This window comes from Alnus glutinosa, chromosome 1, assembly GCF_958979055.1.
Source record: "Alnus glutinosa chromosome 1, dhAlnGlut1.1, whole genome shotgun sequence".
Lineage (NCBI taxonomy): Eukaryota > Viridiplantae > Streptophyta > Magnoliopsida > Fagales > Betulaceae > Alnus > Alnus glutinosa.
Window position 1 is genome coordinate 48,722,910 of NC_084886.1, and position 23,917 is coordinate 48,746,826.

General features: G+C 38.0%; 2 protein-coding genes across 2 annotated transcripts; both read right to left on the reverse strand.

Annotated features, from left to right (window-relative positions):
- Window positions 1-1,588: 1,588 nt before the first annotated feature.
- Window positions 1,589-3,204, reverse strand: LOC133855232 (inositol-tetrakisphosphate 1-kinase 1-like). Its single transcript, XM_062291408.1, has one exon. The coding sequence runs from the start codon at window positions 3,001-3,003 to the stop codon at window positions 1,984-1,986; it is 1,020 nt and encodes a 339-aa protein (XP_062147392.1). The 5' UTR covers window positions 3,004-3,204; the 3' UTR covers window positions 1,589-1,983.
- Window positions 3,205-4,111: 907 nt separating this feature from the next.
- On the reverse strand, window positions 4,112-22,868 carry LOC133855248 (protein TORMOZ EMBRYO DEFECTIVE). The gene is made up of 14 exons (XM_062291409.1): window positions 22,393-22,868; window positions 21,179-21,361; window positions 16,464-16,613; window positions 14,797-15,014; window positions 14,374-14,650; window positions 13,380-13,514; window positions 12,638-12,756; window positions 7,409-7,565; window positions 6,978-7,224; window positions 6,821-6,897; window positions 6,435-6,554; window positions 5,780-5,910; window positions 5,526-5,700; window positions 4,112-4,773 (listed from the first exon to the last, which is right to left on the reverse strand). The coding sequence occupies exons 1-14, from the start codon at window positions 22,687-22,689 to the stop codon at window positions 4,441-4,443; spliced, it is 2,619 nt and encodes an 872-aa protein (XP_062147393.1). The 5' UTR covers window positions 22,690-22,868; the 3' UTR covers window positions 4,112-4,440.
- Window positions 22,869-23,917: the final 1,049 nt, after the last annotated feature.

Genomic DNA, 23,917 nt, shown 5'->3' on the forward strand with positions numbered 1-23,917 from the left:
TAGCCTTAGCCCTTAGGTTTTACTTTGATTCTCATTCTTTTTCTTTTCCTTTCCGCCGAATCCGCCTCACTCAGTGTTCACGCATTCCAGGCAAGTCCTTTTGGAGAATGGCTTTGGATTGGAGGAAGGAGACGAGGGAGTGGATGGATTCGAGGGTGGCTGCGTGTAGAGAAGGGTTTTGGGAGAGGGCTCTACCGAAGTCAACACCCATAATTTCGAGGAAGAGGATTTTCTCTTTGATTTGGAGGGAGAGGTTTTCATGGGTTGGCGTGTTGGGTGGTTTTGGAGGACGCTTTTGGGAGAAGGCTCTACCTAAGTCAACACCCATAATGCTGTTGCTCCTGAAGCAGGCATGTTCCGTACCCGATGATAAAAAGGAGATACAAATACTAGGCCCAAAAACACAATTTTTTAAAATTTCAATACCTTGGTCCAGATAATTGGATACTAACCAGTAACCACCGGTTATCACATACCCGCTTAACCGGCTACCCGGTTATCACATACCCGCTTAACCGGCTACCCGGTTATCGGTTTCAGCCAATAACCAAAAACTGGCTTCGAGTTTTCACCCTTACATATTTGTTTTTTTCAATTCCAGTACTACGAACTAACGCTTGTATGCTTTAGCTCTAGCTTCCATACTACGCTAGGTTCCACCAAATAATGAAGAGAGCCATTTTCAAATCCTCTAGGTGCAAAGCTAGCAGCAGAGATTGTGGTTTACATAGACGGATTTAGATGCATCCCTATACACTACCTCAATTAGAATCAATCCCAACAAAGCTATAGCCTGTTGTAAGGTTCTTATAGCCTTTTTAACGATCACCTGGTCTAGTGTTTCTTTTTCCTATTTTGAAATTTATTTGAAGATGCCCATCACTTAGCATGCATAATGCAGAAGATCATTAACTTACGCTGTTTTAGATGCTGAGTGTTGGATTCTGAAATACTGATGAACAAGGTCAAAGCAAATAAAAGTTTGGATTAATTCCATTTACCCCCTTCTAATTACCTTTCTTTTTGCAATGTTTCTCAAATGTTTCAATTTTTGCAATGTTCCCTCAATTTACCATTGGGGGTAAACGTAGTTTTCCCTAAAAGTTTTGGGGTCCTTTCTTCGAAGGATGGGAAGTATCTTCTGAAACATTCTTTATCCATTGCAAGAAGTAATCCTTTGCTTAAAAAAAAACAGCAAACAAACAGTAATCCTTTTAAAATTGATATGTAGCCCAAGTAATGCAGATTTACAATACAATAAAGATTGCCTACATGTCCTACAGGATACAAGTCCTATATCGTCTTTTACTTCCATTTTCTTTTTTACGAGTAATTTTATAAATCACTCTTTTATCCCTCCAAGAATGATGTAACTTTTAAAATTACCACTGGATCAAAATTCAATAATAATCAATCACAAGCTCAATAGTGATCGTAAAAGCCACATCATTTTTTAGGGACACAAGAGTGACTTCGCATCATTTTTAGAGGGATATAAAAGTGACAAAAGAGTGACTTCTAGCATTACCCTATGCGTACTACAAAAACTGGTATTCACCAAAGAAAGCGGAACAGAACTCATTCATGCTAACATGGCAATAGATTTTTCATCACCTATTTATTGAAGCAAACCAGAACAACTGAAGCAAATATACAGAATAAATTAATGAAGCAATTCAGTTGAATAAGTAGAAAAAGGAAGACTAAGCAGGTATCAACTATCAAGGGAACTAAAAACTTATCAATTCTAGATTACTGAACCGATGCACCTACATGACTAATCCATTCCAATGCAAGAAAAAACAAATGGAAACATTCAAGGCCCTAAAAGTTTTGCAAGCTATAGCAGTGATCGAGGGTGCAAAGTATCCAAACCTATTTGGCAAAACACATTCCTTGAATTCTTACGGAAATGGTACAAAATACCACTATCCGAGCAAACCCATCGGACAGCAGGCAGGTATTGCCCACAAACTCTTCTCTTCAAAGTGACCCACCACCTCTCACCTCTTGATGTTCTTCCTCCAGCCCACTAGTCTTGTTACTCCTCTCGTCCACAACATGTCGGAAAAAATCCACCAAAACCGACTCATAGGAGGGCATTTTGGCGTACCCAGGAAAGTAATTGATGTCAATCACAAGGTACCTACCATTCCCGTCTCTACCATCTCTAATCAAATCAAAGTTGAAAAGCCGAAGCCCCATGGCCTCCCTCAACCCCTTCGCCAACTCCACCACCAACTCAAACGGCGGCGTTTCTGCCTTCTCCGCAGCAGACCCAGAACACCAATCCTCTTCCTCTTCCTCGTTTCTTGCGGAATTCGAAATCTGCGAGAACGACAGTAACCCCTCCGTCGTATTATCATTCAGCTTCTCTTCGGGTACATCCGGCAACGACCTGCGCTTCACGCACTTGACGTGGTCTCCCACCACGTAAACCTTGAAGACCACCCCGCCGTGGTTCACGAACTCTTGCACCACAATCGGCGTTTCCAGCTTGCTCAGCCCGCTGTGGCTCAACACCAAACACATCTCGTGCGATCCCGCGCCGCCGTCGGCCGAGACCTGCTTCGCTATCACTGGGAGCCTCAGGCCCAGCTCCCGAATCGCGTCCGCACCCTTCAGAGTCTCCGGGTCGTACACCACTCTCTGGTTTGGAACCCAGAACGTCTCGCTCCTCAACTGGGTCACCACCTCGAGCATGGAGACCCGGTTGTGGAGCCGCTCGATGGCCCCAGGGGGGTCGATTACAACGACGTTTGGGTGGTGCAGCGACAGTTGGTGGAGCTGGTGGGCCCAGTCGGGGTTGTAGAGTTTGTGGACGATGCAATCGAAGGGTCCCTGTTGGGTCAAAGGCTTGGTGGGATCGATTCGGGTGAGATCAACGCCTTGCTGTTTGCTGTGGGTGATGAGTGAGCTCGTAATGAAGGTTTTTTCCTTCTTGGGAGACAGAGCATAGCCTATGCAGTACCTTGGACACGGAGATGCAGATGGATTGGACATTTCTGATTGGGAGGCGAGAAAAACAAGAGGGAAAAACCATTAACACGTTCTCAGCGATACTTCAACCAATAACCATGTTTATTGTTTGGAAACGTATCCTTGAGAGATGGAGACAGTGATGAGAGAGCGCGCAAAGAGTGAATGCTTTCACCTAACGCCACGTTTCCTGACGGGAATACGTTCCAACTTCCAAGTGAAGTAGAGATGATAAGATCATATTTAATAAAGAGTAATGCTTCACATCATTCCCTTATCTTTTTTTTGTTCCCCAAAATTGATGTAGCTCATAAATTACTATTGAATTTTTAATATATCACTATTAAATTTTGATCCAATGATAATTTTAAGAACCACATCAATTTTGAGAGGACAAAAAGAGAATAAAGGGATGATGTGTAGCATTACTCTTTAATAAATGAGAAAAGACTCCTGTTATGCATTTTTGTACACACAGAGTAGAATTTATGTGATAGGTCATGTGTCTACAAACTGCATAATTTATAAATTTAATAGTACCACAATGTTATTTAAAAATTTTAAATAATGTAAAATATATAATTGTATATATTAAAAATGTAATAAAATAAAATATTGGAGACTATCCTATTTTTTTAACATTAAAAAAAAAAAAAAAAAAAAAAAAAAAAAAAAAGAAAAGAAAGAAAGAAAAGAAAAGCGTGAGACTAGCACGCAAAATGTCGTATGGTTACACACAGGTGTACCCAAGAGAAAAGAAAAGGAAACCTAGTCATCAGTGGACACTGAATATGTGCTTGCGAAAGAGAAATAAAAGAAATATTATCTTATCCTTTTTTTCTTCAAAGTTTTGGAATACATCATATTATTATTTTTTTCAAAAGTAATGTTGTTTTTGCAAAGATTTAATTTATTTTTTTAACAGCAATTATAAGATTTCAGACCCCGTTCCTTTTGGAGAAACTCTAATATTATAATGTAAATCCAACAGATATTCCAGACAGACAATAATAATTAAGAAACTAAACAGATCATACAATAAAATATAGAAGCACATAAAGATTTAAAACAAGTAGAAAAGTCCTAGAAAAAACGGGGGAAAAGAACAAAAAAGAAAATTTCTGTCAGAGTCTTGCAGCATGCAAAAAATTCAAAATACATTGAACATTGCCCTTGGACATCAGAATTCAGAACTTAGTGTTTCAGTGTCTCAAGAGTTCATATATTCATGATTAGATCACCCCAAAAAAACAACAAAAAAGGGATTGATTAAGGTTAAACAAGAGAAAGAAGAAGAAGAAAGAATGAAGGCGCATATTTTACAATTGGCTCTAACAACATTGCATGCCTGTAAGGACACAGCAAAAGCGCAAACACTAGTGAAGGAATCTAAGAACAAAGACACTTCCCTAATCAAAATTCCTATAAATATAAGAATAGGATGAAAGCGTGTGAGATATGTCATGCCTGCAATGAATTAACTTCAACCTTCGTGTATGCCACACTCCTAGCCTTCTTAGTTGAACTGTCTTTAGATTTCTTTGACTTCCGTTTCTTCGATGCCGCCTTCAGATCTTCGGAAGTACTTTTTTGCTCCGCATCAGCATTCTTGAAATCAGAATGCATCAAAGACTCAACTTTCCTCTCTTTGGCATCAATTTCTGGTTCAATAACTGACATTCCAGTCAGAATATAGTCAAACAAAAAACTGTTTCTTAAATGCCTGTCTGTCCTGCCGAAATGCCTTTGAGTATATGGGATAAGACCTTCAACGAGTTCCTCTATGCCTTTTATCTGAAAATTCATGGCATAAAAAAGTAAACACAATGCAGAATATAAGAATGATACAATTTCCATGAACTTCTATTCATTGTATTTTTCACAAAAAACGTATAATAACAAGCTGCCACAACCCTGCCACTGTGCCATCCCCTAGTGGGGTAAAGATAGAGAGAGAGAGAGAGAGAGAGAGAGAGAGAGAGAGAGAGAGAGAGAGAGAGAGAGAGAGAGAGAGAGAACATCCTGGTCAAATCACTTTTTAGTTGGACTGGGGCGTATAATATCTTTCAATCTTCTTAACTTTTTTGAATTTGTGGATTTTTGTTCTTTTAGCATATAAGGGAGACTGTTGTTATAGAACTGAAAAACAACAGTAAAGTTTCAGGAGCTGCAGGTCCTATTGAAACAACAAGAATCAATATCCACAAAAACTACTATTTTTTTTTTTTTTTCTGAGCAAATACAACCAAGAAAACAAAGGCAAACAAGAAAACCAAGAGAGAGAGAACAAGAAAAGGGGGAGCCTACGGCGGGGAATTTGTCATATGAATGATAGATATCCCAGACCTGCTGACCACTAACATCTATCAAGATTTTTTGATACCAGAAATGGGGATCCCTCAAACCCTGCTGGTGTCTGAAAGCCTAGATTACCAAATTTAGACTTATTTCTATGGTTACCTCAATTAATTGAGCCATAATCCTACGAAATTCTTTTTTCATTAACTGTAAAAAGCCAGAATAGCAACACTTGGTAAGACAACCACCTTGTTAATCTCTGTTGGAGGAAGGACGTTGAAAACTCTAAAAAGCACGCGATGTACAACATGACAGAGCTTTGATTTTGTATTCCACTCTCGAACATATTCAAACAGTAGATCAAACTCTTCTGTGCCAAGAGCATCAAGGAATTTATCTATATGTGCTTCAGCCTCTCCCTTCCTGCAGAGGACTGAGATAAGAAATCTAAAGACGATAGAGAGAAGGAAAAAGAAAAAGAAAAAAAAAGGATGTCCCTAACCTGAAAAGTTCAGCAAACAACTCAAAAAGTTTGTGAGGCCGGCGAAGTTCAAATGCAATTTGGATTGCTTTAGTGTAGTCAGCATCTGATACAGCATTTTCTAATTCTTGACCTTTCAGAACCCCTTCTTCCTGCATAAAATCAAAGTATAAGCCACAAGTTCTATGACAATGATATAAGATTTGGTCAAAATGCATGACTATATTAAATAATAACAATCCAACTACACATCATCTACAAACTTAATCAGCTAAACTTGATACACATTGAATCTAGATACTATCCAATGTACTGAGCAATCAGCAACAGCAAGAATTTAGCATACTTCTCTTGGCAGTAGCAAATAAAAAGATTGACACGTTAAGATCAGGAGATAATGATAGTTACAGAGAGTCCAAACAAAAATCAGAGGCTAACCAATCTAATATTTTACATACATTGCTATATTAACCAAAGATTTCTGACAACTGTTGCCCAACTACTGAAGAATATTGTACAGAGAAACATGAAACAAGTAACTTTCGAAAGAGTGTAGAGATACAGCTTATTCACAATCCTAAGTGGATCCCTTTGAAAGAGGAAATATAAGCAAAGGCATCAAATTTTGCTGAATGGTTTGGGCCAGGTGTCAAAAATAGCTGGTGAGACAACTCACTTCTTTACGGAACACCCCCTCTTTATCATCGGCAGTACAATCATACCACAAATTGAGAACAGCATCCCTGCCACCAGTAGCAAGCATTTCTGACTTCTTCCCAATAGCCAAGGCCCAAACCTGCAGGGTAAATCCTGTAAGCAAAAGAAAAGGGCAAGCAAAATCTGAATGGAGAGAGAGAACAGAGATAACTTTCACACACAGACCCCACTTGTGTGCAGCTACTTAGCCATGAAACATTTTTGGTGAGACACTTTTTGCATGATATATAGATCTACAGAATGAGAGGACCTATAAGATCCAATATAGTCTACATAATCTAGAGGAGATAACTGACATGAAATTTTGTTAGAAAGAGTGGCAATTATTTATAGATGGTTCAGCACCTTGTCCTCATGCTTATCATATGTAGCAATGCACTCGCCGGTTTTTACAGTCCATAGCTTTACCACACCATCAGCACCTGAAAACAATTATTTAGCTGATTATAAATGTCATCTGACCAGTAGATAAAGCCAAATTGGTAACTTTCAGCCACGTTACCGCAAGAAACAAATTGGGTCCCACGAGTAAGAAAGGATGCTCTTAATACACTTGATAAATGCCCCTCAAATAATTTCAAGCATGAACCATCAGGAATAGCCCATATCCTTATCGTCGTATCACCAGATGCCGTTATGACACATTGATCAACAGGAGAAAACTCAACTGACCAAATCCCCCTTTTATGCCCTTTAAGCACAACTACTGGTACCAGATCTGGAAGCCTCCAAACACAAGCAGTTGTATCCTAGTAAACACACACAAAAAAAAAAGATTCAGCAAATAAACCTAATGAAGCAATCTTATCCACAAATACACTAACTTCAGGAAGGCATTGCCTTAAATGGCTATAGTATTTCTGCTTTCTCAGCAAAAAAAAAAATGTAAAAAATAAAAGAGGGCAAAAGAGCTGTGCCTCAAAAATTACAAACCTGAGAACCACTGCAGGCTAAACTATCATTTGGTGAAATAGCTAGAGAATTGATATCCTTATCATGAGCTTTTACAACTGCTTTTGCTTTCAAATTAAGAGGCTGTACCACCTCATCAAACAGACTCTCCAAACTCCACACTTTAAGAGTAAGATCACTAACAAAACAAGACAAAAAAGAAAAGGTTATGAAGAGAGACAAAATAGTCATACAGAAATATTGCATGCGCCCAGGGGGGGGGGGGGGGGGGGGGTGTTTATGTTACTGGTGTCAATTACAAGCACCATTTTAAGTTCAAATACTGATAGAAGAGAAGTAAAGCATACAGTTTTGTTGCATTAAATTATCCACGAGTGGCTAAACATCTACAGAGGATCCGCATGGTATTCAACAGTGTTAAAGCAAAGGAGAAGAGACAATTTAGGAATTTGAGAAGAAAAATGCTATACTTCCTAAAACTTCTCCCAAATTTGCTCCCCAAATGATGTCACAATCCTATGAGATGGTGACACATTTCCCAAAATAATAAATTACATAGGATTGTGACACATTATTTGGGGAGAAAATTTGGGAGAGAATTTTTGGAAAGTGTAGCATTTTTCATTTGAGAATGACCAAGTAGGAGAAACTCCAACAAACTGGAATAGGAGAACAGATAGGAATAGGATCAACTTTAGCAAAACACAATATTCAGGATCCATACATTTATTCAAGTGCTAAATAAAACAGCCATAAATGCATCCAATTGCAATCGTGAAAATAGTGAAGCTCACCAGAGTACTTCTGCAGTTCTATCATCTTAGGTACTCAAAATATGATAAAAAATTATATTATAGAGGAAAAATTGGGATAAGCTTCTTCTATGGGGAGGGCAAAAATAATACTGACTAGCTGTTAAATATTTTTCTTAGTGGGAACTTCTGGGCATATTTGTTAAAATAATATAATAACTCCACCATTTTTACTTCATTTTTTTTTTATAAGCCATTTTTACTTCATTTTGTGCATGATGAACGCAATTCTCAACCTTAAACTGAAAACCCTTTTAAATATACTTATCTTTTTCTCTGGGTTGAGATCAGGCTCTGCATGCTACATTTACATTGACAAGAATTCTCAGTCACCCTCTCTCTTGTTTGGTGAGGTAGCAAGAGTGCGGGACGGGTAAGAGGAATTTTAAGAATTGAAAAATCACGGGCAACGATAGTAGAGCCCAGTATTTATTGCCCAGCCCTGCTTAGGGGGGGACTATTTGCAAAAAAGCCTCCTAGCCCAAAGATTTTGAAAAATACCCCTAAAAATTTTGAAAAACAAACCCCCAAAATTTTACAAAAAGGCCCCTCCCACCAAGGTTATTGAAACAAAAAACTTTAAGAGCATGTTTGGTACACGGAACAGTCATTCTTTTAGGAAAAAGAATGACTATTACTAGGAATACAAGAAGTTTGAATGGAATGACCATTCTTATTCTTTAGTTTGGCAACAACACATGATTCCCTACTGGAATTGAATCAAAATTTCTAAAAACCCAAGATTTATAAGAATTAATAATATTAATAATTTAAAAAATAACTTCAAAATCTTTTTTGGTGGCAGACCACCGTGACAGAACACCAGGGTGGTCGCACCACCCCCGGAGCCATAGTTAATCACCTAAACTATGACATCTGCGACTTGGATCAAATTGATTTGTAAGGTTCAACGCTCATTTAAAGTCACTGTTACTTGGCATGTCAATTCGATCTATACATGTGGTCGAGGATATTGATTGCACTATCAAGTTGCAGAACCGAGAATAAGAGAACGAACCAGGGAATAATGGTGAAAATTAGGTCAATGTGATTTTATGAAGTAATGCAAAACTATTTCACTCCCAAGACCCCTAAAAAATAAAACAAAAACTGAAGCTTTCAGACACTCAGGGTGGCTGGCCACCAATAAAATGGTGAGGTTTATATGTTTTATGTTTTATTATTATTATTATTATTTTTATAAATTTTACATTTGCAAAACAAAAATAATAGTAATGAGGTTTCTTTTTTTTTTGAAAAATCCATGCTTTTCTGCAAGGAATAGCTAGTCCTCTCATTTTTTTGAGGAATGAGAATAGCCATTCCTAGGCATAATCTGCAACCAAACAAAGGAATGACTATTCCTAGTCATTCCACGCTTTTAATAAAATTTTTCTTACTTATCAAAAAAAAAACTATTCCTAGTCATTCCATTGCAGGAGTCTATTTCATTGGGGTGAAAATGCAGGCGGATAATAACCGTCTGCATCCACTATCTACACATCCATTATCCACTATCCACATATGCGGTTAGCAAAAATACTATCCACATATGCAGATGCGAATATTGGTTTTAGGGTATGCGGATGTGAGCAACATGTTTTCTTAGTGTTGGCAGCATGCATAGGAAGCTCAAACATTAACTTTAATTCAGTTATTAATGCTCTAGTAGGTTTTTGTTATGATTCTCACAATAACAAAACTAAACATCAATGATAAAATAAAAAATAAAAAAGTTGGTAGTTCAATACAGTTCTTTCCTTTCCAATTTTTTGTATTTGGTGGAGATTGTGGACAATGGGCTAAGTGAGTTGGTTTAAGTTGAGGCTCAAGCTTTTGAGCTCTCTTGGATGAATGGGGATCAATTCTTTGGTTGGTTGAGGGAAGACGAGGAGGGTTAGCTTGTGTTGTATTGTTGAGTAAATGGAGCGTTGCCTGGCTTAAAAACACGGTGGAGTCACTAGTAGGTAAGCCAAAGGTTACGGAATTCATCAAATCATCTAGGGAGGGGAACAAGGCATTTAAGAGGGGCTAACAGATCAGACCGGTATCTGGAACTAGCCTCCCTGTGGTAGGCAAATCCTTGATTCATTGCTTATAGGAAATGAATGTTAGGATAGTAGGATCAAATATGGTGAACCAGGAGTGCTTTGTAAGCTGGATATTGAGAAGGCCTATGATCATGTCAACTGGGAGGTCTTATTGTACTTGTTGAGAATGTGCATATTTTGGGAGAAATGGTGCTCTTGGATAGCGCATTGTATCCCTTCGGAGTGCTTCTCTATTTTAGTGAATGGCAATCCGTCCAGTTTCTTCAGTAGCTCTTGTGAGTTGAAATATTGATATGACAAGGATGCTATGCCAAGATGGATTGTGCAGGAACTCTAAACACGCTAGACTATTACAGGAGCTTTTCCCACTTGACCCTTTGTCTCCTTTTTTATTCATTATTGTCATGGAGGCTTTAAGTAAAATGCTTTCTACAACTGTTGATGGAGGTCTTTTCTCAGGCTTCTCTATGGGGTCTAGGTACTCTGTTGTGGTTAATATTATCACACATGTTGTTTGCGGACAATACCTTAATTTTTTGAGGGGCCAATCCTGATCACCTTCACTACCTACGTGCTTTATTCTTATGTTTTGAAGTTGTCTCCAGTATCAAGGTTAACCTGGCTACGTCAGCCTTAATTCCTGTGGATAATGTGGATAGTGTAGATGGGATGGATGGCATTTTGGGCTGGGGGTTTCCTCTTTGCTTTTGAAGTATATTGGTCTTCCGTTGGGGGCCTCTTACAAGGCCAAGTCTATTTGGGATTGTGTAGATGAAAAGATTGAGTGTCAGTTGGTTAGTTGAAAAATGATGATGTATTTGTATAAGGGTGGAAGGGTTACCTTTAGAAAGAGCACCATTTCCAATTTACCTACGTACTTCATTTCTTTTTTCCCCCTTCCTACTGGTGTGGCAAATTGCATAAAGAAGCTTCATCGAGATCTCTTATAGGGTGGGATAGGTGAAAAGTTCAAATATCACTTGGTTAGTTGGAGGTTTGAAACTTGAGAATGTTCAATCGTGCTCTTTTAGGGAAATGGTTGTAGCGCTATGTGCATGAGAGAGTGGCATGGTGGAGAGTTGTGGATTCTAAATTTGGTAGATCTTGTATGGGTGGTGTTCTTTTGATCACCCTAGGCTATATGGGGTGGGGCTATGGAATAATATTAAGATGAGGTTGGATGATGTTTTCTAGTCATACTAGATTTGAGCTGAAAGATGGATCAAAGATCAGATTATGGGATGATGTGTGTTATGGGAAAATGGCTCTTAAGGAAGCTTTCACGGGTTTATATAGTATTATTTGTGTGAAGGATGCTTTTCTTGCAATTCATTTGAATTTTTCTAGTGGTTCCCTTAAGTGAAATGTAAGCTTTATTAGAGCAGTTCACAATTTGAAGTTGGATGTCTTGGCTTCGTTTTTCAATTTGTTGTATTCCTATAGAGTGAGACAAGAAAGGGAAGACAAGTTTTGGTAGGCCCCTTCAAACAAAGGGGTGTTCGATGTTAGCTCTTTTTACAGGGTCCTTGCATGTAATGATGACATTCATTTTCCTTGGAAAAGTATTTAGCGGACCAATGTTCCTTTGAGAGTAGCTTTTTTTTCGCTTGGTCGGCGGCCATAGTAAAGATCCTTACTATGGACAACCTTAGGAAGTGACATGTCATTGTGGTTGATAGGTGCTGCATGTGCAAGAGGAAAAGGAGTCTATGGACCATCTTATTTTCCATTGTGAGATTGCTTGCTAAAAGCCTTATAGAATGCTTTCTTCAATTACTTTGGACTATCTTGAGTTATGCCTAGCCGGGTAGTTAATTTGTTTGCTTGTTGATGGACGGTTGGTAGCTCTTAGAATGCTGTTGTGTGGCAGATGGTGTGTTTTTATTCTATTTATACTTGGACAATTGAGTTTTTAGCTCCAATGTTGATTAGTTTTAATGATTTTCTTCTTCTTTTTTTCCTACTTCTAGATAGGCGTTTCTCTTGAATACTTCTTGTGTACCTGGGTTGTGCTTTGCACTTTTAATAATATTTCGATTACTTACAAAAAAAAAATAATAATAATAATAATTTTAAAAAAAAAAGAAGATAAAATTATCTTATATACTAAATATATTTTTTAATTTATGTAAAGCATGTTTTTGTATAAGAATTTGAAGATTTAATCATAAATCAATTGTTAAAAAATATTACTTAATACTTTATTTTAGAATTACATGTGGCCCCCTCAGATAAATATCCTAGTTCCGTCCTTGACAACTAGAATAATGACTTGTGAAATAGAAAGCATCAACATAAGAAAACCAAATCAAAAGCACTCAAGGTAAACATGAAAGAAATGGTCAGATGGATTTTCTTGGTAAAAGGACTGTTGTGTAAGCACTCACCGACTACCACTAACAAAGAAGTCTTTCCGCTTCTTTGAGAAAGCAATGGCTCCAACAGCTTTTGTATGACCTACACCAACTCCAATGCAACATCTGCTTTCTGATTCCCATAGCCTAACCTATATTGAGAATGGAATTAGAGATCCAAAAACATTACATATAACATATAAATCATCTCCCTAAGTAAGTGTGTATGTCTAGTCTGTTTGTGCGCATTTATGTGTGTGTGTGTGTGTTGGGGGGGAGAGAGAGAGAAAGCGAGAGAGTATCATTGAACAATTATATTATGAAGAGACACCTTTTTAGGGTAGTAGTCTCTCTTGTATACTTTCCAAATCTCTTAGATCTTGTAAACTTTTTAGATTTCAGACACCTTTAGGGTGATAAGTCTCTTTTGTATACTTTTCATGTAAGAGGGATTTGCTTTTTCCTTAAATAAATTATTATTACTCATAAAAAAAAACATTATGAAGAGACAAAATAATTGATTTTCCCCATAACAGCCAGATTTCAAATTTACCATTTAACTTCTTCTTTTTCCCCTTTTTGATTGGTAAGTTATGCACCCAGTTGGTCCTTAACCTAGAACTTCCTCCATCCAGCTCTTACAAGGACAGGACAAGCCATTTAAGCTGAGCTGATGGCTTCCATTTTAGTTTTACTAGCAAACTACACAAGTAGTGGAAATCAAAGCATGTCTACCACAGCTGCCTTGAGGGCAGAATAAGAAAATAGAACTTACACTCTTGTCCTTACTTCCTGTTACAATTAGTGTTCTTCCAGAAGTTGATACACAGGTGTCAAGGCATAGAACAGTTTCAGTATGACCAGCCAATACATACGAACATGACCTGGCTGCTAGGTCATACACTCGTACCTGAATGTGTCCAAATTAAGATACATGTTAGGAATCAAATTTCAAAAATGAACACATTTCTTCAGTAACACAGATAGATTCCTGAGTATCTAGATGATTATGCCCAGCCTAGAGGACATCATAACCACATCTGAGCTATCTGGCCCAGCTTATGCATTGAGGAGATCATGAATACATTTTCTATTCAATTAATGCTCATATGGTAGCTTATAGTTTTACTGGTACACTAAATTCATCCAAATATAAATGTAAATTTTCATGAATAACAAAATAACACAAACGTATATGAAAATGAAAGGTATACATTTTCTATTCAATTAATGCTCATATGGTAGCTTATAGTTTTACTTGTACACTACATTCATCCAAATATAAATGTAAATTTTCATGAATAACAAAATAACACAAACGTATAAGAAAATGAAAGGTAACCAACGATGGTAAAAAAGACACTTGTTACATATCCCGTAAAAAGGTATAAACATGAACAATAATAACTCCTTACAATTAGTGAAACCCATTTCCAGAATTTGTGAATACTCTAGGACCTCATAGTAGAAGAATGGTCGTCCAGGACAAAGGATACATGCTGTACAGAGTGGCTGCACTGACACACAAATAAACCTCCCCAGGGAGGCTGGAAGATATTCGTCGCCAGAGTTAATAAAGATCAAAAGTATTTAGGATTATATCATTCAGGTACCTTTTTTTAACACCAAAACCAGGAAAACATCAAAAAAGAAACAATAATAAGATCGAATGATCATAAATTAGATGATCATGTCAACTTTTTCAGCTATTAGTAGTGCTTAGATCCTCAACTGCAAGCAGAAAATGATAGGAATCTACTGCAAATTACCTGTTCAAGGTTTGTAGCAACAGCAAGAAATTGTTCCTCTTCACCTAAAAACCTCAGATCCACAATCTCTTCATTGTATCCTACAAGTCTTCTGCTTAGGATAAGTTTAAATATCTCTTCCGAGTGTTCTACTGGGACATAGAAAAGAAACTGCTGATCGGCAGTCACACAGAGCAACCCTTGATCTGATGGTAACATAACGGCAGATGTGAAACCCCTACTCATGTCTGAGTTGACACTAACATCAGATGCCTTTTGCTCAAACAAGCAAGCTGCACTGTTCAAATAAAAGTAACATAAATAGACTCAAACTGCTGTTCATTCTAAATATAACCAAGGATAAAAGATAGAGAGGCCCATTGGCCTCCCAACCATTTAACGAAACGTACAAAATACTAGGAAAACACCCTCATTTTGTCTCACCTTTCAGAGTTCCATATTCTTACAATCCCACGTTCACCAACTGTGATAAAATGAATTGCTGATGACCCACTTGTTTTCTTCCCACTTCGCTCATAGAATGAAGCCACTAATGAAGCAAAAGGGCTCCCGGAACGAATTACACACACAGCTTCGAGTACCTCATATGCAAGTACAGTCTTTTTGAAACCATAATCACGAAGGTCCCACAAGTGTACAACCTGCAATAATCCTAGACATCATTTTGCAGCTGAAATTATATGGTTGACTAACTATACTGAATTAGAAGCAACAGTTAAATGTATATATTATTCTAACACAATATATACCAAAGCACATTTCAGCATCTTCACATAAACATATTCAAATTTTCCTGTGACATAAACTACAACAATCTAGTCATAAAACAAAATGCCTATGCTGTAAGAAACAACCATCACACATCAAGAAGACATTGATATAGTTGGAAAATCAATTGAACATACCCTATACCGTAGGAAACAATCATTAGGTATCAGAAGTATTGATTTCATTGGAAATACATTGAAGAATATGGGAAGCGATAAAAAGAAAAGATGACCAATGTTTTTCCACAAATCAAAGAAATTAGTGTCTAATAAACTGGTGGGGGAAGGACCAAGAATTCAGCACTTTTTCAGTCAACAGGGCCTGAAACATAGACGCAATTGGCCATCTCAGGTAATGCATTTCTCTCTCTTTCTTCCTTTTGTGTGTGTGTCCCCAAAAAATTAGAAGTTGGATAGCCACATAAGATCTGCATTAACTGTGTGGACACACTCGATATGCCAAGGGAAGCAATGCCGCTCCATTCCCTCGTCAACATTTTTATGCCCCCCGCCCCCCCCCCCCCCACAGAAAAAAGAGAGAGAGACGAGAAAAGAAAAAAGAAGAAAAAAAAGGAGGAAACTGGACGTAAATACATTATACATTCAACACTACATACCAATCCACTCTCCACAATCCTCTGTCCATGACTTCAATTACTGTACTATGAGTTCAACTCCCTCATGAGCATCTTTTCCACATTAAGCATGGATGAAAACTAGGGGCAACATGGCCCCGTCTGGTCCAATATCAAAATTAAACCCCTCATCATGTATAGAATTGGCCAGATACTCAGGAATCTCCAATCAATGTTAAAATTAGCATAAGTGAGTTCTGACCCCAATCAGTCCAGATGATAGCTTAAATAACTCAACCTGCCTGAGAACTTACACAAGAAATGCATTTTATGGAAGAAAAAATATGAACAAGAGGAGAGGGGTCTAACATAAAACTTCAGAAGAGGAGGTAATTAATCCTTAATCCATGACTTCCAAACCTCTACCAAAACAATTCTGTGAGACCCTTATAAGAACACTATTTTCACGTAGGTTGGCTCAATTTGGTCGGATTTTGTAGCCTCCAATGTCACTGACTTGAAATAAAAAAAAAAGAGCCACATGAATAAAATAATGGGAAAGCAAATGCACAAAATTGAAGCGTAAGGTAAAGCATTTACATATCATCCAATAAGAGTATATTAAAGGGGAAAGCAAATGCACAAATTTGGAATATGCAAAAATGCATTTACATGTCATCCAATAAGAGTATAAGTATATTAAGATAACCACGTCTCTAAGCAAAAATCAGAGAAGGTTGATCCCTGCCTTATCTCTTCCAGCAGTGAGCAAAATTTGTCCATCTTCAGATATAGCCATAGAAGTTACTGCTGAATCGTGTTTTTTAAATGTTGCAACACACTTCTTGTGTAAAAGATCCCACACTCGTACTGTTGCATCATCACTTCCGGAGAAAAGCTATAAACACCAGTCAGAATGATAAGTTAAAAATGCAACTAAAAATGCAATTGAGGAGAATAAATTATTGAAAGGAATAGGAGAAAGTAAAAATAGAGGGGTTCATATGATAATGCCCTTTGGGTGGTGCTTTTTGCTTTTTAGTTGAAAAAGGTTCTAATGTGACACAAAGATGAAAGTAGTTTTAAATGTTTCGTGAGTATTTTGTAATTGAAGTTGTTTGTTAATGTTTTTGCTTTTTACTAAAAAGCAAAAGGCAAGCCTAAAGAGCATTATCAAATGAACCCCGCATTTGCCTTGAATGGGAGTAGATCAAGAAGCTATGAATCAATCACGGTTATTTCTTGTAGAATGATACTTGTTTAAATCCTTAACATTTTTTGTAAGTAATTGGCCCTAAGGGGAGGGGGAAGGCGAGATTCGAACTAGTGACGTCTGACTTGTTTAAATCCTTAACATAACTACAATTTTGTCCCTTTTGTTCAGTGCACAATGCGCAGAAACTGCACGTCTACACAACTTGCAGAGAACAAAGGGCATATCAATCACACATGCTGCTTGCACACACTCGAACATTGGGAAATACATAAATCCCTTAAAATGTAGATACAAGTTACACAATAAATGTAAATAATACAAATACCATAAAAATTTGAGATGAAAGCCTATCTCGTCTTCAATGTAAATAAGGCACAGACCACCTTTCAAGACTCCATGCAAAAAATTAAGAGAGTAGTATTTTAATTCATATAGAAACCCAAAAGGCGTGCGCCCCACTTATTCTAATCAGTTAACTACATATTAAAATTTTCCTATCCTTATTGCCAATGAATGCCTTGATAGTAGATTAAGATCTAGTGAGTCAGGTGTTATTTGCAAAATGGATCTCCAAAAAGCTTATGATCATGTGAATTGGGACTTTCTATTGTATATAGTGAGGAGGTGTGGCTTTGGGGAGAAATGGTGTTGTTGTATAGCTCATTGTATATCCTCTATGCAAATCTCGGTTTTAGTTAACGGTACTCCAATAGGTTTCTTCAGCAGCTCCCGTGGTTTAAGACAAGGGGATTCCTTATCCTTCTTGTTGTTTGTTTTTGTGATGGATGCTTTGGGTAGAATGATTCCTGTTGCAGTTAGTGGGCGGCTGTTGGATGGTTTTTCAGTGGGAAACGGTGTTTTCTCTCATATTTTGTTTGTTGATGACACCTTGATTTTCTGTGGTGCTTTTCCAGCACATCTGCATCCTTTGCGGAGCTTATCCTTTGCTTTGAAGCTGCATCGAGCTTAAAGGTTAACTTGGCCAAGTAAGAATTGGTTCCTGTGGGGAATGTTGATCAGGTAGAAAGGTTGGCAGGACTGCTAGCTTGTGGGGCTTCCACTTCGCTAGTGAAGCATCTCGGTTTGCTGTTGGGGGCTTCCTATAAAGCCAAGCATAGAGTGTCAGTTGGCTAGTTGGAAAATGAAGTATTTGTCGAAGGATGGCAAGGTTACCCTTATTAAGAGTACCCTTGCCAATTTGCCTGCGTACTTTACATCTCTCTTTCCTATCTCGGCGAGTGTTACTAAGCGCATTGAGAAGCTCTAGCGTGATTTCTTGTAGGGTGGGTTAGGAGTAGAGTTCAAATATCACTTGGTGAGTTGGTCCAAGGTTTATTTACCAATTTCTGAAGGAGGGTTGGGTATTATGAATTTGATGGAGTTCAATCGAGCTCTCTTAGGTAAATGGTTGTGGCATTATGGGCTTGAGAGAGAAGCTTGGTGGAGAGTTGTGATGGACTCTAAATTTGGCAGTTTATGGGGTGGGTGGTGTTCTCTTGAGCCTGCTAGTGTGTTTAGGGTGGGGTTATGGAAGAATATCAGGAAAGAATGGGAGAATTTCTCATGTCATACGAATTTTGAGGAGGGAGATGGATCCTAGATTAGTTTTAGGCATGATAAGTGGTGCGGAGACGTGGCTCTTAAGGCAGCTTTTCCAATTTTATTTGGTATTTGCTCGTGTAAATGATGCCTCTGTTGAGGATCACTTGGATTTTTTGGGTGGTTCTAGTCAGTGGAATGTGGGGTTTGCAAGAGTGGCGCAAAATTGGGAAGTGGATATCTTTGCCTCTTTCTTCCAAGTGTTGCACTCTGCTAAAGTTAAAAAAATGAAGTGAAGATAAACTGTGATGGATCCCATCCAAAAGAGGTTGTTTAAGGCAAAATCCTTCTATAGCTCCCTGGCTTGTACTGAAGGGAGCTACTTTCCTTGGAAGAGTGTGTGGTAAACTCAGGTTCCTTTAAGGGCGACATTTTTCACGTGGTCGGCAGCTCTGGGTAAGATCCTTACCATGAATAATCTCAGGAAGCAGTACGTCATTGTGATGGACAGATGTTGTATGTGTAAGAAGAATGGAGAGCCTGTGGATCACCTTCTTCTTCATTTGGATTGTCTCTTTCAGTCGTTTTGGGTTGTTATGAGTTATGCCTAGACGTGTTGTCGATATGTATACCTGCTGATTGATCTCTGGCAATCTGTAGAGTGCAGCAGTGTGGAAGATGGTGCCTACGTACATTTTATGGTGTTTATGAAGGAAAATGAATGGCAAAAGTTTTGAGGACCAGGAAATGACGATGGATGAGATTTTATCTTTATTCTTTAAAACTTTGTATCAGTAGACAGCTGCTTATGTAACTCCTTTGTCGATTAGTTATAGCATTTTCCTTGCCCTTTTTACTTCTTCTAGTTAAGTGTTTCCTTTTGTATATTCCATGTGTACTTAGGGACACCTCACGCTTTTAATGATATTGTCGATTACTTATCAACAAAAACAAAAATCATATAGAAACCCAAAAGGAATGCCCCACAAAATTAAGCTTCCTAAAACTATTGGTTTAATTGGAATGTTTTAAGTGCGCCATAAGCAACACCATGACGCAGTGTCACATCAGCTTCATTCCAGGATCAAGACTGGCAAAGTCCACACCAATAAGGAATCATCCAGTTTCTAGATATCACATCTGTAGAGTACACAGACAAATCTACCCCATAAGAACATTCTCAGCCTGAAAATACTATAATAGCTGGGCAGGGGTTTACAAGCGAGGTTTCCATGAATATTTCTCAGGTTTGTCCAATAAGGAAGAGCTCTAGATCACAAAAAGGATTTTCAGTTTCCAAAAATCTTCCTTCTAGCATGTGAGAATATGAGATCCAAGGCACCATTAGCAACTTCAAAGATACTTTTTGCACTGCTTCAAAGACCTTGGAAAGAGAAAAAATAAGAGGACTTTGAACAGCCACAGCTGGAGATTCCAGCTGTGAAGAACACAATTGTGTATGTTGTTTTATAGTGCTAACATTGTTAATCTTACAAATTCCAAGACTTTAGCATAAAGATCCCAACATTGGAAACCCTAGTACTTTAAAATTTATGATGTTGAGTTCCACCAAAAAATAACATGCCTTTAATATTAGGAGGGGATGGGATGCTTTTGCAGCTCATGTAAGATATGAGATAGGGAATGGTTCAAAAGTTCGGTTTTGGCATGATGTGTGGTGCGGGGAGATTCCTTTGAAGACTCTTTTTCCAGAATTGTTTCTCATTGCTAGAGGCAAGGATGCTTGGGTGGAGGAGAATATGCAAAGACAAAATGGCACAACTCTATGGAATATTCTGTTTTCTCGCCCAGTTCATGATTGGGAGGTCGAAGCGGTTAGTAGATTTTTTGAGATGTACACTCTTAAAATTAGAAATGAGGGAGGATAAGATGTGTTGGAATCCTGCGCGAAAGAAATCTTTTGAGGTAAAGTCTTACTATAAGGTCTTATCTAGTCCTATTCAGTCTTCCTTTCCGTGGAAAAGTATTTGGAAAGTTAAGGTCCCCCCGAAAGTGGCTTTCTTTGTCTGGACGGCAACTTTAGGGAAAATATTAACCTTGGATAATTTATGAAAAAGAAACATTATTGTGATAGAGTGGTGCTTTATGTGTAAGAGTTCTGGAGAGTCCATTGACCATTTGTTTTTGCATTGTATGGTGGCTACAGAATTGTGGAGGACGATTCTGCAAATATTTGGGGTGGAGTGGGTAATGCTGCGGTCGGTGAAAGATATGTTGGGGAGTTGGAGGGGGCAAAAGGGTAATCAGACTCTGATACCGATTTGGCGCATGGCTCCATTGTGTTTGATGTGGTGTGTTTGGAGGGAACGAAACGCACATTGTTTTGAAGATTGTGAGATTGATTTGATGAACTTGAAGAGAATGATGCTACAAACGATGTTTATGTGGAGAGAAAAATTTCAGCTTATGCATGAGTGTTCTTTTTTTGAATTTATAGATAGGTGTTCTCTTTTTTCTCTGAATTAGGGGCTTCTTGTATATGTCCTGTGTACTATGGGCTGCGCCCCTTTGCGCCTTTTGAATATACTTTACTTATCAAAAAAAAAAAAAAAGTATGAAGCAAGCAATATAATATTTAAGTGTAATGTGGCAAAACAAAGATGGCACAAATAATCTACAAATATCACCTCCAAAATATTGTTGCCCCGTAAAATAAGAGTATAATTGCATTTTAAGTTGGAACTCACTAGTGATTTATTTGGATCAGGATGAAACATAATACAGGAAACAACCCCTGCGTGGCCCTTGAAGAAATGAGTGCAAAAGCCACCATCAACATCCCAAACAAGGACTTTCCTATCAGCTCCTGCAGTTGCAAGCAATCCTCCAGACAAGTGGCAAGCCATACCCTTCACTGGACTTTCATGGCCCTACTCAATGCCAAAAACAAACATCAGTCATAACCCAGAAAAACAGGTACATACAACTATATGTAAAAAATGCTGAAAAGCCAACTACTGATACTTTTAATTTCTCGTAAAATCAGAAGAAAATCACTGCTAAAAGCTAAATAATCTTCATTCAGTTCTCAATAGGCCGAAGAGCCCTAATTCCACTTTTGCTTTCTCCACAGCCAAACAAATCACAGCTCAATTAGCTATACCAAGTCAAGGAAAATTTTGTTAGGGAGAGAATCGCCTGGGGAGTCCACCAAGAGTACATTAATATACATATTTGGACACCACTCTAGCCCAAAAGATTAAGCTAATGGGCTTGGGTCCACTTAGTTATATTAACTACTGTTTTTCTTTATACTTTCTCAATGTGGTACACAACACTTACAAGTGAATTTACAACAAGATTTCCTTTGTTAACAAAACCAATGCATTATTACTCCTCAACCTTCCCCCTTTCCTTTTAACCAAAACAAATTGCCCCATTTTCTCAGCAAGGAAACCAACCCTAGTTTCACTACCTTTTATTGCCTCAAAAGCCAGACAGCACAATTCAGACTCGTTGATCCCTAATCTCACCTGACTCAATAGATTTAATTTTCTATTTAACCAAAACAATATTACTCCAAAATATTTCTTCATTTACTCCGCAACAACAGATTTGTCCATTTCATCCATTAAATTTAGCCCAAATGATCCATTTTTTGGTCGAGCCCTCGAAATTATTTCCTCCGTTTTGGTTTCACAACAGATACAAAGCAAAGCCCAATACCAAACTCACTCAATATTCGCTAATATTTCTTCCTCTCATTTGTCACCAAGAAAAAACCGAATTTCACATCTCTCTCTCCCATGACACAGTGTCGCATCAACTTCCAAGACAAAAGCATAACATATATCACTCACAAAAGCCGTTTTTCTCTCTACAGTTAAAATACCCATTCACTTTCTTTCTCTTCTATTTGCTCGCAGCAAACCAAAGAGAGCCCAAATTCAGAAGCATTTACCTTCCAAGAGCGCACGCACTTGAGGGTGGACAAGTCCCAGACCCTAATCTGGAGACTTTTGCCGGCGGAGAAGAGCAACTTGTCGTCAGGGCTAAGCGCCAAGGCCGAAGGGGCGTCCGAGTCTGTGTCAATCGTGGACCGTATCGAGGCGTCGGACGAATCGACGATTCTAATCGACTCGTCGCACGCGCACGCGATGAACGAGCCGTCCGATGCCACCGCAAAGGGCCCGCCCGTGTAGAACTGTTGCAGCGACGGCACGCAGCGGTAGTTTTTCTTCAACGGTAGGGAAGCCATAATACAGAGAGAGAGAGAGAGAGAGAGAGAGAGAGAGAGATTAGGGTTTAAGGGTATATAGCCAAGGAAGGGGTTTAAGGAGTGTACGGGTGAACCACAAGTAAGGGTTCAAGCCTTCAAGGGTTCGACGAAAAATTCAACTTGACGAATGAGGAGTAATTATTCCGTGAACTTCGCAAAACCTATTGGAACTTTTATTTGTGTTGAAATGACCTTTTAAAAATTTAAAAATTTTCAATTTTATCCCCCCTAATGTTTAATGTAATACAATATCCCCTCCGATAGAGTTTAGCATTAAATCAAACGGCAAAAAGGACAAAATAACTTTGATGCCCCAAAATCTTTTATAGAATTCTAATTTACCCTTACTTTCAAATTAAAAATATTTTTAAAAATAAAAAATAAAAATATACACATACACGAGACCCATACTAAGTCACCGCCAAACCCTATCATGGATATGATGGTAACCCAATCGTGGGTCGAAAGACCCCACCGTGAGTCACTAAGGCCCTAGGTCTGCTAACCCCGCGTCAAGGTGACACACAGATAGACCATAACAAAACCAACGGCAGGGTATGATGACAACCCCATCGTGGGTGCCCATGGGTACCCATACCCAATTTTTAATTATTTTTTTTAAACCTAAAAAAAAAAAAAAAAAAAATCATGAGTTCTTTTCTCATTTTCAAGGATGCCGTTAGAATTTAACGTCAAACCTTAATAGAAGAGGGACATTGCATCAAATTAGAAGATCCAGGGGGTGAAATTGAGGATCATTTCAAAATGAGTAGAAGTTTATAAGGATTTTGTGAAGTTTCTCATAATTCTTTCAAGAAAAGTTTTATAATCACTCATATCTTATCACTATCTTATTATATTAACGTTGGTATTCAAAATTCACTATTGATTTTTTCTTTTTTCTTTTTTCTTTCTTTTAACAATAACTCATCTAAGGATAGATTGACAGTACCACATCAATATTGTCGTCGAGAGATAGTAATGTGGGATATGAAATTATTCATTCATAGCTTTCACAATCTTCAAATAGAGTAATGCGAGATACTATATTCTCATCTCACTCCATTTTACTAGCCTGATATAACAATGTTTATCAGTCCTTCAATTTTTTTTAACAATGATTAACAAACTCTGTCACATCAATTTAGTAGATTGCGTATATAGTATGTAGCATTACTCGTTCAAATATTGTATTGTTATTTACACT